Raw genomic sequence first — 16,803 nt, forward strand, 5'->3', positions numbered from 1 at the left:
ACTTCAAAGTAATTCCAGTGTAACAAAAAAAAAAGTAAAAGAAGTGCTGTAATTTAGGTATCATTCTGATGAATACAGTTTAACATCATTGCTGCATGGACCTGCAAGAATAATTTTAAAGAAGAAAATGAAGCTGGATGTGATTTAAAAGTTTAAACTAAAAATAAATATTTCAAATGCTTTGACAATACTGTGTGTGTGTGTGTGTGTGTGTGTGTGTGTGTGTGTGTGTGTGTGTGTGTGTGTGTGTGTTTTGCAGATTACATAAAAAAACTAACTTTCAACCTCTTGGTTTAAGTAATACTGTAAAAGCAAAGTGAGTTATATTAATTAAGTTCCCCGTCTGTCTCTCAGGCTCTGAAGAGAGCTCACAGTGGGATTTCTCTGTCTGAGCTGGAGGCCTCTGTTGCTTCACCCTTCACCTCCTCCACCTCAAACATCTCCTGTGTCCCCAACCTCATCAGGTAGAGTTACCATCCAGTTTCATGCACAGTGCTCCAAAAACAGGAAATCAAACATGTTTATGGAGAAGTCATAGGATACAGAATTTAACATTACAGGCAAAATGTATTGTACAACTTGTTTTACACATGGATTGATTCCTATTTTTATGAATTTCTGATTATTGTTTGCAAACTCCTCCACCAAGTGTGTAAAGATACACTCAGTTTACTGTCCTGAAATGACCCTTTAAAAAGCATTATGTGCTGCCAAACAGGACAAGCGAGTTTTAATTTTCGTTCAAATTTTCCTACCTTTTAAAGGGAGGGGCGAGCAGCGCTCATAACGTCTTTCTGCGTGTTTAAGTTCATGGCTCTCTACAGCATCATCCAGTACCTCAGTGTCACCCTGCTCTACTCGGTAAATATTGATTTTATATTGATTTTTTTTCTTTTTGTTGTCTGCTAGGAAAAAGTTTTTGTTTCGTTTGAGTTACAATGAACGAAGAGCGAGAAATATTTGAATATCAACATACATGATGAGTTACACACTGCTGTGGTTCCTACATCAGTTGCAGGATGTTCAGCTGCAGCATGCAGTAGAAATTAGCAGTAAGTACAAGTAAATGTGACTTTAAAAGGATGTGTGGGTTGAACCAAAGGCAGAGACATATCAGCACGGTGACATGTCAGTAGTTTTGTTCCTGGGAAAGGATTGAGTAGAGGCTATCAGTTAAATACTCTGCAGTTTGACATAGGAATTTACTTTAGCACTGGAGTTAATGAGTGCTATAGATTACAGATTGTAGATCCATTAATCTGCTGCTTCAACTTTTCTGATATCGTAGATTCTCAGCAACTTGGGAGACTTCCAGTTTCTCTTCATCGACATCGCCATCATTCTCATCATCGCCTTTACAAGTAAGCAGCGTGACGAAAAGCACCAAAAAAATGTTCTATCAATGCTTGAGTTTGAATGCAGTTACTGTATTCACCTACAGTAACTGGAGAAAAACTCCCTGATGGTGTTCTCGTCTGTCTGCAGTGAGTCTGAACCCAGCGTGGAAGGAACTTGTGTGGCGTCGCCCACCGTCCAGTCTAATCTCCGGCCCGCTGCTGTGCTCAGTTCTGACTCAGATCCTCACCTGCCTGGTCTTCCAGGTCCTGGCCTTCCTCTTGGTCCAACAGCAGAGCTGGTACGAGACATGGACGCCTCAGTCGGAGTGAGTAACATCTGTATTTACCACATCCAGAGTCTAAAATAATATGCTGAATGAATGATTGGTGAAGACATGTGAATGCTATAGTTTTCTGAACAGTGTTTGTTGTGGCCTATTCTCCAGCTCTGTCACTGAGGACCACTGTACAATTTTAATAATGAGAAAATCTGAACTTCGCCATGGCTCAGACAAGCTATATGCTCATTGTTTGCACAATATGCTGGCTGTACACAAAGCTGTAGATTAAAAAAATATTCAGACTTTTCCTCAAACTACTACCTCGGTTGTTAATTTGGCTCAAGTGAATCTAGCTTCAAAGAAAAAAAAAACAGATAAAAAGTATCAGTGAATTTTAAATGAATGTTTTGTAATATATGAGCTGGTCATAGAGAAGAGCAGAAGAACAAAAAAAAAAATCAAAACTCTGACGAGTAATGCTTACATTTCTTATTTTTCAGTTGCCTTAAGCTTATTTATTTATAGATTCTTGGTTTCTAAAAGGAGACATTTTAATAAATGTTTCCTCCTGCAGTGCCTGCAATGTTTCCAGCTCCAGTCTGTCTCACAGCCTCAATGTAACGAGCCCTCACGACCATAAAAACATCCGGAACTACGAAAACACCACCCTCTTCTACGTCTCCTCCTTCCAGTATTTGGCTGTGGCCATCGTTTTCTCCAAAGGGAAGCCCTTCAGGCAGCCAAGCTACAATAACTGTAAGACTCATTTTGTTCTGTCCGAGCACTGATTTAATGTCTCAGTGATGTGTATGGAATAAGATTAGTGAACCCACAGAATTAATTTTCAGGCACATTTTCACTGTAGTATTATATATTATACAGAAAAAACATAAACATTTTAATTTAAAGGCATATGCTTTAAAAAAAAAAAAAAGATAGAAAAGGAGACAAAAAAAATTAAATTATAAATATCTTTAGACTTTAACTTTTACTATTAGCTGCAAAGTTTTCCTAATTTATGTCATTGCTCTGACTGATCTCAGTTCTAAATCCAGGTTTTTATCTCACTCAATATGACATCCAAATTTCTACAATTGCAATCTCTACTGTCACTAATCTTGTCACATATACACGTGATGTTGATGTTACTGGCGAAAATAACTATACATTTCTGTATTTTTATTTCATGAGGGCCGTTCATGCTGTCCTGCATCGCCCTGTATTCTTTTCTCCTCTTCATCATGCTGTATCCTGTTCCTGCCATCGACAGCTTCCTTGAGGTAAACTTGTTGTTGCTTTGCTGGTTTTAAATTGTTTCATTAATGCCCTGGTGGTTTTAGATTGGAACAAGAGAGCCATCAGAGCTTCATGAAAAGATGTAAACATGTAGGAGAGAAGTCGAAGCAGCTCAGAAGTTGTATAGAGTTATATAAAATGTGTGTGTGTGTGTGTGTGTGTGTGTGTGTGTGTGTGTGTGTGTGTGTGTGTGTGTGTGTGTGTGTGTGTGTGTGTGTGTGTGTGTGTGGTGTGCTCATGCTGCGACTGCCTCCCCTCAGATCGTGTGTGTTCCCCACGACTGGCGCGTTACTCTGGTCGTCATTATCACAGTGAATGCGGCTGTTTCTTTCATGTTGGAGGTACGCTGTAGAGACTTCACACCCCACATGCTCTCTGTGACTGATCTCCTTTTTTAATATACAAACTGTAATTTGCATGTAATTTGTTCTCTTACTGAATCACGTCAGCTTCTAATTCATGCAATCAATGACTCATTTTCTTAACTTTACATTCAAGTTGTTTTTGTCTGTCTGTGGCTTTAACTCAATCTTCACAATCAGCTGATTCTCATTCCCACTGAAATCTCTCATAGATTTTGATCCTTGACATCATCTTGTGGAGGCTAGTTTTCAGAGGCAATCAAGGGGCAAATCGCCCCTCAGAGTCCTCCTCTGCTGACGCACCACAGGTTGGGAAGCTTTTCACTACACTTTTTTTTTTTAGTCTAGACTCACTGTGCAGATAGAGACGCATTATCTTTACCTCTGATTCTCTTGCTCCTTTGCAAATTTTCCTCTGATGTGTTTCACGTGTTATTATCTGTCCTGAATGCTACAAAAGTGAGTCTAAAGGTCTAAAAGCAACGAAATGTTGACACTTATATCAGAGCAGCAACGATTACTCAATTACTTGATTGACAGAAATTAATCACCATGATAATCAATTAATTGTTTTCAGTTGTTTTAAAGAAAAAAACTGATAAAATTCTATTGTTCATCTTCTTAAATGTGAAAACTTTCTGCTTCATTCAGTCCTTTAAGAAAATAAACAGAATGTCTTTTGGTTGTGAGCTGTTGGTCGGGACAAAACAAGACACTTTAAGCTGCACCTTCAGCTTCGGGACTCTTATAGAAAAATACATGAAATTCACGTGCAAAACCTCATGTTACCATGTGATTGTGCAAATTTTAAACATGTACTTTGCCGATGGGAAAAAAAAGTGTGAAACCCATGTAGATTCCCATGTGAAAACTTTTCCACATATTTTCCCAAGTTATCATATGTTGCAACTGTAAACATGTGTCATACATGTGATCACATGTCCCATGTGGAAAACGCTGGAAACTTGTGTTTACTGTCAGGGGAAACACCATTTTCTAACATTTCAAAGACCAAACAGCCAATCGTTTAACCGAGATAGTAGTCGACAGAATAATCAATAATGAAAATATTTATTTGCAGCCTTAATTGATTTAACTGGTCATGTTTAATGGCAATTTGCTTCAGGAGAATGTGTCAGAACAAGTCTGACTTATGTCATGAATCCATCAGCTGCACAGTGTATAGTTTTCTTACCTCACTTTGCTTTTTTCCTTCAACATATCCTCCAGTGTTGTAAAAATGTACTGCACATTTAATATAAAAGTTTCTGGTCTTTTTAATGTTTGACAAACAGAAGTCAACATAGCAAAAATGTTCTTAATATTTTTCCAATAGTCTGTTTAATTTAATTATTTTAGGAAGTACATTATAAGAGCTCAAAGCGTTACCCTCTTTCTCTTCAAAGTGTCAAACAATGTGAGGTTTTATTTTAATTAAGAATAAAATGACATTGCCGACTTTGCAACATAAATACATTTACATGTAGAGAATCAGATCCTGAAGAGACTCATGCATGAAGCAGAAATAGCACATAAAAACGTATATACAAGTTCACTAGCTTCTTTCTTTCCAATTTTCCAATTGCCAGGTGGCCAACGACCGCTGGGGCCCGTCCTTCCTCTCCTGGTTGTTTTGTCGGAGAAACAAGCCCCCGAGGGTGCTGTACAGGCACCTGGCTCTGGAGCTGCAGGACGACGTCGACTGGCCACCGAAACCTTCCACTATCACCTTCGCCACCGATCCACAGTCCCGCATCTCTGCCCCCCTCTGACCCCGCAGGTGACTGCCAACCAAAATAAAACAGACGAAACCTGAAACTCCCTGTAAGCATGGACGTTGAGTTAGTTGACCTGAGATGTAACGGATGGTCAGATGATGTAGTTAGAGGCTAGAGGCCGCTGGATAAAGAAAAGGTCTCTTACCGTACTGACTGATAAACACTGTGAACGGCTCATACATGAAGTCCTCTTCCATTTTGGTTCACCTCATCAAAATGGACAAATACCCTGCACTTGGTCTTTAGCTGTTGTATCACACTGCTGAAACGTGAGCCAGAGGATTATTAAAGGAATAGTTTGGCATTCTGGGAAATGCACTCATTTGCTTTCTTGCTGAAAGTAAGATCCTTTTTAATTTAGCGTAGTACCAGGACTGGAAACAGGAGGAGCCAGCTGGTCTGGCTCTATGGAGAGGTAGAACAAAAAGACCTCGAGAACTTACGAATTAACACGCTATATCTCATCACCTGGCAGCCTCACGATGACGAGCAGGTTCCAGATCTTCCTCTTGTTACCAGTCTTTCAGCTGAGCTAACCTGTTGCTGTTTCTAGTTTCATATTGAACTGCAGACTGTATGAGTGGTATCAGTCTTTTCATTTAACTCCCAGCAAGAAAACAAATTAGCAAATTTCCCATAATGCCTTTAAGATGACAGGATGTCTGAGTAACCACATTGTACTCAACTGTCAGTGGCAATGCAACAACTGCAGTCGACACTGAGTACTGTATAAAGTGTCAGGTTAGTCTCGCCATTGTTTTAGTTTTGATTTATGACCCAGTATTTAAAATATCAGAATCAAATGAGGCACATTTGTTTGTCAGTCTGACACTGAACAATCAGATCAGTCACGTTTATCTGCATTTTTTTATCATTCAGTTCCATTAGCTGCTGCTATAACATAGAAGTTATAAAACAGTAATAAGTCATGTGATTTCAAAGAAACACGAGGGACTTGTGTCTGTTGTCAACTTTATGAACATGACTTGTACTGTTGAATTTCTAAGACAGAAAACGTTCCAATGCTGCATTTTTTTTTTTTTTTTTTTTTTTTTTTTTTTTAAAGCTGCTTCGGTTGACATTCTTCCTGTGGAAGAGAAGCAGAAATGACTTTCCCCGTTTAAAAAAAAAAGTTTTAGCGTTAGTGCCAGTGTGTGTGTGTGTGTGTGTGTGAGAGAGAAAGAGACAGAGAGAGAGAGAGAGAGAGAGAGAAAGTTTATAGAATCCAAATAAACTATTTTAATGACCCTCGGATGTGTTAAGAAATATTAATGCTCTATTTTTCAAACTATGACTGTCTTTTTGTAATAATGTGTGAAAGTTTGCATTAATTGCATCATTTAATATCACAAAAGCTACTGCACATAACTGAGCTTTTGATTAATTAAAGCCATTAGATTAATCAGAATGAATCATTGAGACACCTGCTGTGACGATTTTATAACAGTGATTTTAATATCTGATTTTTTTATATAATATTTTTTTGTAACTTTGTTTTTCTGGTCATTTAAAAAAAAATTATCTATATAAAAATATGATCCCCCCCCCCCCTTTATTACTATAAAATAGAGCTTTTTTTTTTTTTTTTTTTTAACAGAAACTGTACTTATTTTCTGATTTCTACAATGTGACAAAAAAAAAAATGGGTCAACAAAATATTCCAGTGTTTGCTCTGCAGAACTTCCATTACATTTTCAATAAATCTGTATATTAAGCCACTCTTGCGTGCTTCGTGGGGGGCTGACCCTGGTCACACTTTTTCAGCCAAGACTTACTGATCAATTATGGGCTTTCCCAGCCTCCTCGCTGCCTGGCATATGGGCGCTTAAAGGCGCGAGAGTGGAGGAGAAAGAGGGGTATCATTTCATGTGGAGATCAGGGCCTATAGGCAGTGAATGGGTGGATTTAGGGGGGACTGTGAATAAGGGAAGGGGGTCCTCGCTTGTACCAAAAAGAAAAGAATCTCCCACAGATCAGGGAAGAGCCTTTTTGGGAATATTCATGATGAGGATGAGGAGGCTCATGAATTCATGTGTGTCTCTGTGACTTGCACAGATCATCTTTTCGGTAAACACCGATGTGTGCAGAGCCGGGCTGTCTTGCTTTCGATCGGTGTTTGCGATGTAGTTTTGTGGATAGTGTTGCCTCTCCACAAAGCAATATGGGTTTTTGTGTACTCTGCTGTATTCCTTTTGTATCAGTGGAGGGACAGATGGAGAGTGGTGGAAAGACATAAAGAAGCTAAAACACACAGTCTTTCTTCCTCACAGCTAGCTACTCGCTCACAAAGATTTTCTCAAGCTTGCGCTCAGACGTGTGCTATTTCAAGCATTTTAGACTTTTTCTCCTTTCTCTTTTACCCATACGCTTTTTTGTCTGAGATGTGTACTTTCAAGATTTGGGCCTGTTCACACAATCTGTGGACCGTTTCTTTGCTTGCAGCAGTTCTAACAGAGCAATCAGGCTGGCTCAGAATAATTTGTATTGTAAAGGCCACTCTGACACACTTTTCTCCACCACAACTTGTTCTTTTACACACATTTTTGCATGTCCTTAGTTTACAGACGACTGCAGTTTCCACAAAAGTTGCTGGACACTCGTAAGGCCTTCGTCTTGATTAATAGTCAGGACACAAGGCCAACCTGATGCTCACTTACGGCCGGCCTCATTTTACAGATGACACAAAGGCACCCACGTCTGGTAAAAGGTCTGTGACCCACCAGACGGTCACAAAGCCCTTCTCCTCCCTCCTGTCCCCTAAGCATGGGCTCCTTCCCTGGGCCTTCATGGCGTCCATGTCCCCCTTCCTTTATCAGTCCTTCCCGGCCTGAATGGGCTCTGTGGTTGGTCAATAATTCAGTGATTCAAGGGGTGGACAGTTGCAGCCGTGTTAACGTTTGTTCACAGGCTTGTCGGAGGGACGGGCCCCGCCCTGCGGCTCTTTGTCTCCTGTGGTCTCTCATCAGGTTAGAAGTCAATGGAGGGCCTTGTGCGGAGGTGGCAGGGGCATGGATGGAGCCGCCTCTCACATGGCGTTCACACAGGGGGAGGACCGGTTCGGATCACTGTGACACTTGTTAGTGTGGGGCCACACAACATTGCCGGATTGCCTCTATCGCTCTCCCCGAGGGCCTTCACCATATTCAGCGCTTTAAACAAACTAATGGTTGAGGCTGCAGTGTTGCATTGGCGTAAGATGATCTGCACTCAGAAGCCTGAAGTGACCACGCTGAAAAGAAGTGCACAAGTGTATCTTACAATCTCAGTTTACAGATCAGGACTCACAATAAAATGAGGTCAGGCCTTCATTTGCACTGATGGTGATTTAAATTTGGACTAGAATAGCATTGTGGCCCCTGAAGGTGCCACACTGTTGCTGAGTTATGGCTGGTTTCTCAGGCTCAGCTGGGCCAAAGCATGGGAACAGACAAAATGGGAGAAAAGGGAGACAGAGAGCCATAGATAGAGCAACTCACAAACAGTGGAGGGCTTTAGGAGACAGAAAACAGTGGACAGAAAAAGACGCACTGTGACTGAAGAGGGACTTAGAGCCATGTCTGAAGACTAACTGTCATGAGAAGATGAGAGTTGCCATGGCCACCCAGGAGCCACCCAGCAAGCATGTGAGCAGGGGAGGCTCGGGGGCCAGGGGCCTGGGCCCGGGCTGGTGGATCACATGCACTAACCAGGGATTATGTGCATAAGTGATGAGCGCTAAGCCGGCAGGTGAAGAAGGGAGGCCCTGGGACAAGGAGTGCGCCATCCCTCAGGACAGCTCCGTCTGTAAAGAGCAGGGACTTTTTCCCAAGTGAGGCTGATCTGCCGTGTGAAGAGGACTCAGCCAGAGGTCCTCGAGTGCTGAAAGGGCATCCCCCGGGCTGCTTTCACGCCATAAGTGGCCAAAACGCCGGTCTTGTGAGTCATCTTGAGTGGCAAGAATGGGGCATCTTCACATTCATAAATCCCAACACAAACACACTCATGGATATGGACTAAGCTCAGATGAGGATAAGCACTGCATGGCAGGGCATCAGCGAGGATCTTTTGAGGGGGTCTTTTAGCTCGGGGCTGATTCGCTGGGAAAAAAAAGAGATCTAATTTAACATCTTGCTAAGTTAACTTTACAGTGTAGACAAGAAGCTCTTCTTCTAGCCAGGATCAACAGGTTCATAGGTTGTTTTGCTGCAGGGAATCGACGCCCGTAATATCCATGGCCTTACAGGAATGTGTTTGAACCTTGATGGCACAAAGAAATCACATTCCCATGGTGCACAGAGAGAAAATACACAGTTCACCAACCTACCCCCAGTACCTTTTCAAGACGATAGTATCCCTGAACATATTAACATGTAAATACACTTAGATACTTTGACAATGCACTGAAATGCATATAATCTACATGCTAACTAGTGCTTTAAAGAGTTTCCACTGCTGAATGTGGTTTAGGGAACACTTTCATGTCTGGGTTTTAAAAATTAAATGTGAGGCCTCTCTTCGAATCTCTAAAAGCGTTTTTCAATTTGATGAGGGATAAGGCGATGACTGGGTTCCCTTTTCAAAGAGGGAGACCCAGAGTTCAATAAGACTTCAGTCTCATTGCCTTTGCCTCCAAGTTGAAGATCTAAATGCTGGCTTTTTTTTAAGGAGGAACCCACTAGGTTAGGTGACAGATGGCAGGTTGTTTTGCTGAAATACCCGTTGCTATGGTCCCCCTTTTCCTCCGCAGCTTCACTAGCCATAGCTAAGCATCCCCTCCGAGCCCGGTGTACTGACTTGGAATAAGCTGACTTGAAACCGCTCAGGTTGTTGTTGACAAACATGAGCCTAGATGAGTCTCCTAATCTCCCGCTCCTTTATCCGCTCTTTATTGCCGTATAAACAGGGCTGAATGCGCTAAAAAAACTAAACCTCTGTTTTCAGCCTTCTCTTATCTCACGCAGGGTTTAATCTAATGCCCTCTACCCTTTTTACATCTCTGCCTCTGCTAAATTCAACCATATTTTTGATTCAGCACATCACCATGACAACCAGTTATTTCCCATCCTTGAGCCCCCCTCTTCCAGCTCCTCTTCTCCATTGATACCGCTACCTCCCCCTACCCCTTCTTTTTTTGTCCAAATAAAACAAAGCGCGGAGTGAATGCGCTCTGAGGTAGGTAAATGTATTCAGTGACATCAGCCAGGACGAGTCTATTCTGCCGGATTCCTGTACCACTTGTTTCCAGCCTTGTCTGGGGGCCGGACACTCTGTTGGGCCCATTGTCCCCCGTGTATTCCACACAGGCCCGCAATTAATGGAGGCCTTGTCTAAGGCTTCTGGAGCAGAAACTGCTGTTGGGGAGGGGGACAAAAGGCGGGCAGAGCCGGGGGCTGGGAGTTGCTAAGGGAGGGCCCCCCTCCCCTCTTTAAGGGGGAATTCAAAGGGAGAAGGAGGGACGGAGGGTGAGCGGAGCGCTGGATGAGATGTTTAAGTGATCCCTTCTGTCTGTGCCCTCCCCTCCTTGGCCTGAGATGTTTTCATACCAGCAGTTGAAAGGGAATCTTTACAGTATTTGATGATGAGGATGGTCATTTCACTGCCCACATGGCGGTGGTGGCAGGGTGGAGGAGGACGCAGGGCTGCAGCTTTCAGACCAGGTGAAGATGGAGAAGAGGGAGGCAGCTGGCAACTGGCCATCATGTTGGAAATAAACTTTTATCACATTTAACCATTCTTACTTGACATATTATCAATTGTATTATTTACATTTTTTTTCTTCCCAACATGAGCTGAGGTAAAAAGCTATTTTTTTAGCTTTAGCTGAGTTTATCTTGTTTAGACTCATGAAGGACTCTGACATGGACATTAAGACAGGGGGAGTGTTAGTCGCTTCGAAAGCTATTATTTGCACTTATTTGATTTTCATTCTTGACAACAATATGAGCTCATGTTCTATACTATATTTAGCTGAGGAGGTAAACTTAACAGATGGATGCAGTCTGAAATGATTACTCTCCTGCTTGATCTAATATTGCTTTAGAAGATGTTAGTTTGTGGTTTTGGCCCCAACAAAAGCTTTGAAACAGAAACTTCCAACAGCATAAAACAAACAGGTGTGAGTGATCATCTGGCAGGTATCAGATCTCCATGGCCTCCAGTGAAGGACCAAATGTCAAATTCCTTTCTGTATCCTGGTGTCATGAGGGGCAATTAATGACCTCCTTTTATAAAGAGGGAGCCAAATCTTACCGAAGATTTCTGTCTAGAGGTCAAGACAGTATTTCTTTATAGTTTGTGAACAACCAAACATTTTTCTCATGATGCACATTGTACCTGTGTTTTACATGTTAACATTATAACCAATGGCTTTTATGATGTGATGTCTTTTACCTTTTCTGCTTCCTGAAAAGATTTCATGAAGTTCATGTGATTCAGTTGTCTTCTTGTTCCTGTTTCAAATATATATTGATGTCAGACATTGTATGCCAGTTTCCATCTTTTTAAAAGTTGGTGGATTTTGTAAAAACTGTGGACAACAATAGAAATTAATCCCGTCTTTTATCGATCTGACAAAGTCAGACGTGTTTAATTTTTGTAAACATAACAGAATGTTTTCAACAGCCCAAATCAAAACCAAAAATCATTCATGTCTTCTTGGCTCTGTTTCCCTCAATGTGAAGTTATCTATCACACATTGGACCTTGATAGCTTTCTAACCCTTTCTATGCCCCCTGGAGCCACCCATCCTGGGGTTCCCACACTGATACAGATCAGGATTGTGCTATAAAGCTAATTTCTACATCACCATCTGCACAATAAAGGGCTATTTGTGGCACAGCAGCAGACTCACTAAACCGATAGGATGTAATTTATTGTTGCACGGCCTCTTTTCCAGAAACATTCTCATCTGCTGCATGCAGAACCTCATTTTGGTAGCATCTTATAAAAGCATCCAGTTACAATATGAACTGAGCACTTCATGTGATCGTAGGGGAGCAGTCGATGAGTCTGAGATGGTCAGTGTATATGCGAGTTAAAAACATTAATGGGAAGAAACGTTTTTCACTTCAGAGCATTTGTGATCCATATTCTATGTGAAATCTAGCAAAAATTCTCAGCATCAATGTTTATTTGTAAAAACCTTTTCTATGAGAACATCGATACAACAGCATCACTTATACCTTAAATATATAAACTATTCAGTTTTTTGTCATGTGAGTTTGTTGACTGACAAGTGAAACACTAACTTTTCTATCTATTAGCTAATGAGAAACAAGTCCTAGCAGCCTATCCATAATCTAATTAAAGAAAATACACAGTTCATGATCCTCTTATTTTTTAAAATATATATAATTAGTTATATAACATGCAGGTCCATCTCATTTTGGCTGGAGGTTTGACTTGATTGATTTAATTTGGCCTAATTTAATATTGACTCAGGTCAAGAAGCCAGTGGTGCTTGAAGTTTGTCTTACTCACACAGAGAGGAAGTCATGGATGCAAACACTGACCTGCTTCTGGGGTCATTTCACCTCTGAGGATTTAGGAGCTTTACAGAGAGTGTTTGAAGTCTATCAAGGAGGGTCGAGGCGTCAAAGCTAGACCAGATAGAGATGTCTCTCAATAAACATATCAATGAAACTATGTTAAAAGCAACACATGCACTGACAGTGGGATTTGAATGGTGCATCACATAGATATTTGGCATGATTACTGGTAAAGAATGTAATGTAATGCCAATACAGAATTATATATATATATCTATATATATCTATATAGATATAGATATATATATAATATAGATATTTACAGGTGGTTTTATCAAGGTATTTAATTGTCGTATTACTGACAATAATAGTCTCTCTCTGTTATGTCATAGTGTATACCAGGGGTGTCAAACATACGGCCCGCGGGCCGGATCCGGCCCGCCAGGGGGTCCGGCTCAGCCCGCCGGATGACTTTGCTAAGTGTGAAAATTACAGAAAGACATACATTGCATTTCTATGAGAATATGGAGGTTTATGAGTACAAACGTTTTGTAATTGTTTTTTTTTAATCGATCCAGTAATTGCTTCAGAAACAGCATAAATGCGACGTCTGCTCCGGAGGGAGAAGCTGCTGCTCGCTTTGTGACCCGTTAAATCTGCAGAGGAGAGCCCAGGCAGATAAACAGTGGGCTGATGTCTGAGTTTTTGCTCTTTATGTTTCTAGTTTATTGTAGAAAGACCTTTAAAATAGGGTTTATCATCCAAAAACCTTCACCAATGATTTAAACATAGAGAAATATTGTCGTTATGTATGCGTTATTATGCTATGATTTTACTGGTCTGGCCCACTTGAGATGAAAGTGGGCAGTATGTGGCCCCTTAACTAAAGTGAGTTTGACACTCCTGGTGTATACTGCAATATTATTCACAATAGAATAAAAAAAAATAAGGGCAAAAGAGAAAACAAGAATACCATTTATATAAATATGAATAGCAAACCCTTTAATAGGTGGATCATGACAAAAAAAAAAAAAAAAAAAAGACTTAATTTAAAAGAATCCCCAGTATGAAAGCAAATGAAAGGAAAGTAACCGTGCTGCGAGTTTTCTTTTTCCGAGATTGTGGAACAGAAAAATTACAAACAGATTTTTCTCACTCTATTATATGTCAGCAAATGTATTGCTCATTGAGGAGAACCTACTAAAAAACTGAATAGAACAACCACAGAATATAGTTTTCTATTTAAGATCATAAAGTAATTTTTAATTAGATAGATAGATGAAATACAGTACAACTTTCCTTAAAAACAGCAATTCAGGTTCTGATTTTTCAAAAAACACCCAAAAGATTTTGGAGATAAACCCTTACCATATTCTTTGATATATCACTAAAACCTTTTTTTTGTTGTTATTCACCCTCAAATGGTTTAAAATAATTTTTCGGCTTTGCCTTCTGCTCTGAGTTCTCTAACAGGAGATGCCAGAGTTCATGGCAGTCAGAGGACATCTGAGTGCATCAGAGATTTTCTTCACTGGACATCAGGCCTGGAGTGTGTCACAGGAAGACATCTTCACCTCAAAGTCTGAAGCACTCAGTAACCCCCGAAAAACTGGGCGAGAGAAACACACACAAACTCACACCAACAACCTCCCTCCCACAGGAATACATTTTAGTCATATCTCTAGACAGAGTTTCACATATTCAGTTTAACCCTAATGGGAAAAAAATTATAATGTTTCAAAAGCAGAGGGATTTTCAGCTTAACTGACTTAAATTTCTCTACATTATGTCACTGGTAATTACCTTCTACATCTATCTAGTTATCTTTAAAACACTGACCTTATCAAACGTGTTTAAATGGTCAGATTGTCATTACTCTTATGTAATTTAACTTATCAGCTTATTGCATAGAGATGAAATTGATCAATTCAACTTTTTGAGTTACAACGTGAAAGGTAAATAATTATTTCCTCAAAAATAATGAAAAATATCTATCACCGGTGCAAAAAAAGCAGGGGGAAGGGCGTCTTGGAAAGTTTTTAATTTCTTTGATCATGCCAACAACATCGAAACAATTCAATCAATTTAACATTAATTAGACAAAGTTTAATGTCTTTTATATTTCCTTTTTTTTTTTTTTTTTTTTTTTTTAAACAAATAAAAAAAAAATAGCCTATTTATAAGGTAGCAAATCATATGAACAAAAAGCACGTTACTACGATATTTACGGCAGTAACTCTTTAATGCAGCAGGAGTACCAGTTTTCATTCCACTGTGTACTAACTTGTCAGTAAAAAGTCTTTCACCATCCTGACAGGTAGCCAATGGGAGCGCCTTGTCGCACGAGCCCGCCGCCTCCCCGGCACCGCGTCCCGCGCGCTCATTGGACAGACGAATGGAACCCGGGGAACTCGCACACGAGCCGCTCGCGTGCAGGCCGGGGCTCTATAAATAAAACCGGAGGCGCTGGTAACAGGAGCGAACTGTATGTCAGCTTGGCGAGCAGACAGAAGTCACTCCTGACATTTGTCTTTAGGAAGCTGCTCTGAGGTCTGCCAGGAGAAGGCGGGACCCACTTCCCTGGATTCACTTTTTTTTTTTGTTAATCTGCTATTTTATTAATTTTGACCTTTCTTCTGTTATTATTTGTTAAAACTTGAAGATGCCAGCCGGTACTTTTGAAAGAACATCATCCGTTGTGGCTGCTACCCTGGCAAGTGGCGACTGCACGCCGGAAAAACCCCGGACTCTGATAGAGAGCAGAAAGGTGGGATATCTGAGCGCTTTAATCCAGAATTATTAGTTTGGTCAATTATACTTAAAATAAATAAAAAAAAAAAAACAATTTCTTCTTTCGTATTCATCTTTCAAGTCCTCCAAACCGATCATGGAAAAGCGGAGACGTGCGCGCATCAACGAGAGTCTGGGCCAGTTGAAGACTCTCATCCTAGACGCTCTCAAGAAAGACGTAAGGAGATGCGCTATGATCTGACCGAACCTAGGCAGAAATAAGGTTTTAAAAAAGAAAATTCAAACCTAATTGTCACTTCTTTTTTCTCTGTTCAGAGCTCCAGACACTCTAAACTGGAGAAGGCAGACATCCTTGAGATGACTGTGAAGCACCTCAGGAACCTGCAGCGAATTCAGATGACCGGTATGTAACTACCATTTGTGGATTCAACATGTTGATGTGCACTTTAACTCTTGGATGTGTAACTTTAGATGGTAAACATGTTCCCAAATTCCCTGAGATTTATTGCCCACTCACAGTGTTTGCTGGCCTGTAAGCGTATTGATTTCACAAGCCTGAACTGCAGGGAATAAATTCAGTAATTTGATTATCTAAAATTTTCCAATTTATCAAACGTTAGAATTTATTCAATAGGCCTACTATATTCATTTTTGCTATCCTAATCTATCTATCTATCTATCTATCTATCTATCTATCTATCTATCTATCTATCTATCTATCTATCTATCTATCTATCTATCTATCTATTTGTGTATCTATGTATTTATGTATTTATGCATTAATGTGTTTTTATTTTCTTCTCCAGCTGCTGTAAACACAGACCCCTCCGTCCTGGGTAAATACAGAGCCGGGTTCAGTGAGTGTGTAGGAGAGGTCACCCGTTTCCTGTCTACGTGTGAAGGGGTAAACACAGAGGTGAGGACTCGCCTCCTCGGCCACCTGGCAGCCTGCGTGACCCAAATCAACGGCGTGAACTTCTTCGGACCTCATCCAGGTGCACCGGGACTCGGACAGACTGGCACACAGATTCCAGCTGCCTCAGCCCTACAGATGACTTGCAGAAGCGGTTCGCCAATGCACCTTTCCCCAGAAGCGATGAAACTGTACGCCGGCTTCCAGGTTGTGCCTACGCCAGACGGACAGTTTGCTTTCCTTGTTCCCAGTGCAGCTCTCGCACCTCTGACTGCACAAAACAGCCATTATGTGTCACCTGTTGCACCTGCTGCCACCTCAGACTCAGTGTGGAGACCTTGGTAGGAACCATGTTGAATAGATTGTGAGGAAAAAAAGGACTATCACACAATGCATATTTTTGTACATTTTGTAAATGTTTTCCAGAACTGACCAGAGAGAGACGTTTAGACACATTTGTATTTTTTATATGGACATTATAAGAGCAATTCTTGGCCTCTATTCCGTGCTGTGATTTTCAGATTTTGATATGGCACAGCTTATTTGCCTTAGCAGGCCAAGAAAATCCTCAAAAAGCACTGTATTTTCTGACATGAATAAAATGTTTTTATGATGTTTA

General features: G+C 40.7%; 2 protein-coding genes across 3 annotated transcripts in view; both read left to right on the forward strand.

The window, feature by feature from the left end:
• LOC138192225 (polyamine-transporting ATPase 13A3-like) overlaps positions 1-6,773 on the forward strand; it is a 29,735-nt gene extending 22,962 nt beyond the window's left edge. For both annotated transcript variants that reach the window (XM_069139482.1, XM_069139483.1), the window contains exons 24-32: positions 355-464; positions 765-861; positions 1,289-1,361; positions 1,486-1,663; positions 2,193-2,374; positions 2,810-2,898; positions 3,175-3,255; positions 3,489-3,584; positions 4,866-6,773. In XM_069139482.1, coding sequence (XP_068995583.1) covers positions 355-464; positions 765-861; positions 1,289-1,361; positions 1,486-1,663; positions 2,193-2,374; positions 2,810-2,898; positions 3,175-3,255; positions 3,489-3,584; positions 4,866-5,048 — 1,089 coding nt within the window. In that variant the 3' untranslated portion in view covers positions 5,049-6,773. The remainder of the gene's footprint in view (positions 1-354; positions 465-764; positions 862-1,288; positions 1,362-1,485; positions 1,664-2,192; positions 2,375-2,809; positions 2,899-3,174; positions 3,256-3,488; positions 3,585-4,865) is intronic.
• An 8,265-nt stretch (positions 6,774-15,038) lies between these two features.
• On the forward strand, positions 15,039-16,803 carry LOC138192242 (transcription factor HES-1-A-like). Its single transcript, XM_069139513.1, has 4 exons — positions 15,039-15,287; positions 15,393-15,488; positions 15,587-15,674; positions 16,078-16,803. The coding sequence occupies exons 1-4, from the start codon at positions 15,183-15,185 to the stop codon at positions 16,527-16,529; spliced, it is 741 nt and encodes a 246-aa protein (XP_068995614.1). The 5' UTR covers positions 15,039-15,182; the 3' UTR covers positions 16,530-16,803.

This window comes from Embiotoca jacksoni, unplaced genomic scaffold, assembly GCF_022577435.1.
Source record: "Embiotoca jacksoni isolate LCO1_2020_lvr unplaced genomic scaffold, fEmbJac1.0.p SCAF_83, whole genome shotgun sequence".
NCBI lineage: Eukaryota > Metazoa > Chordata > Actinopteri > Embiotocidae > Embiotoca > Embiotoca jacksoni.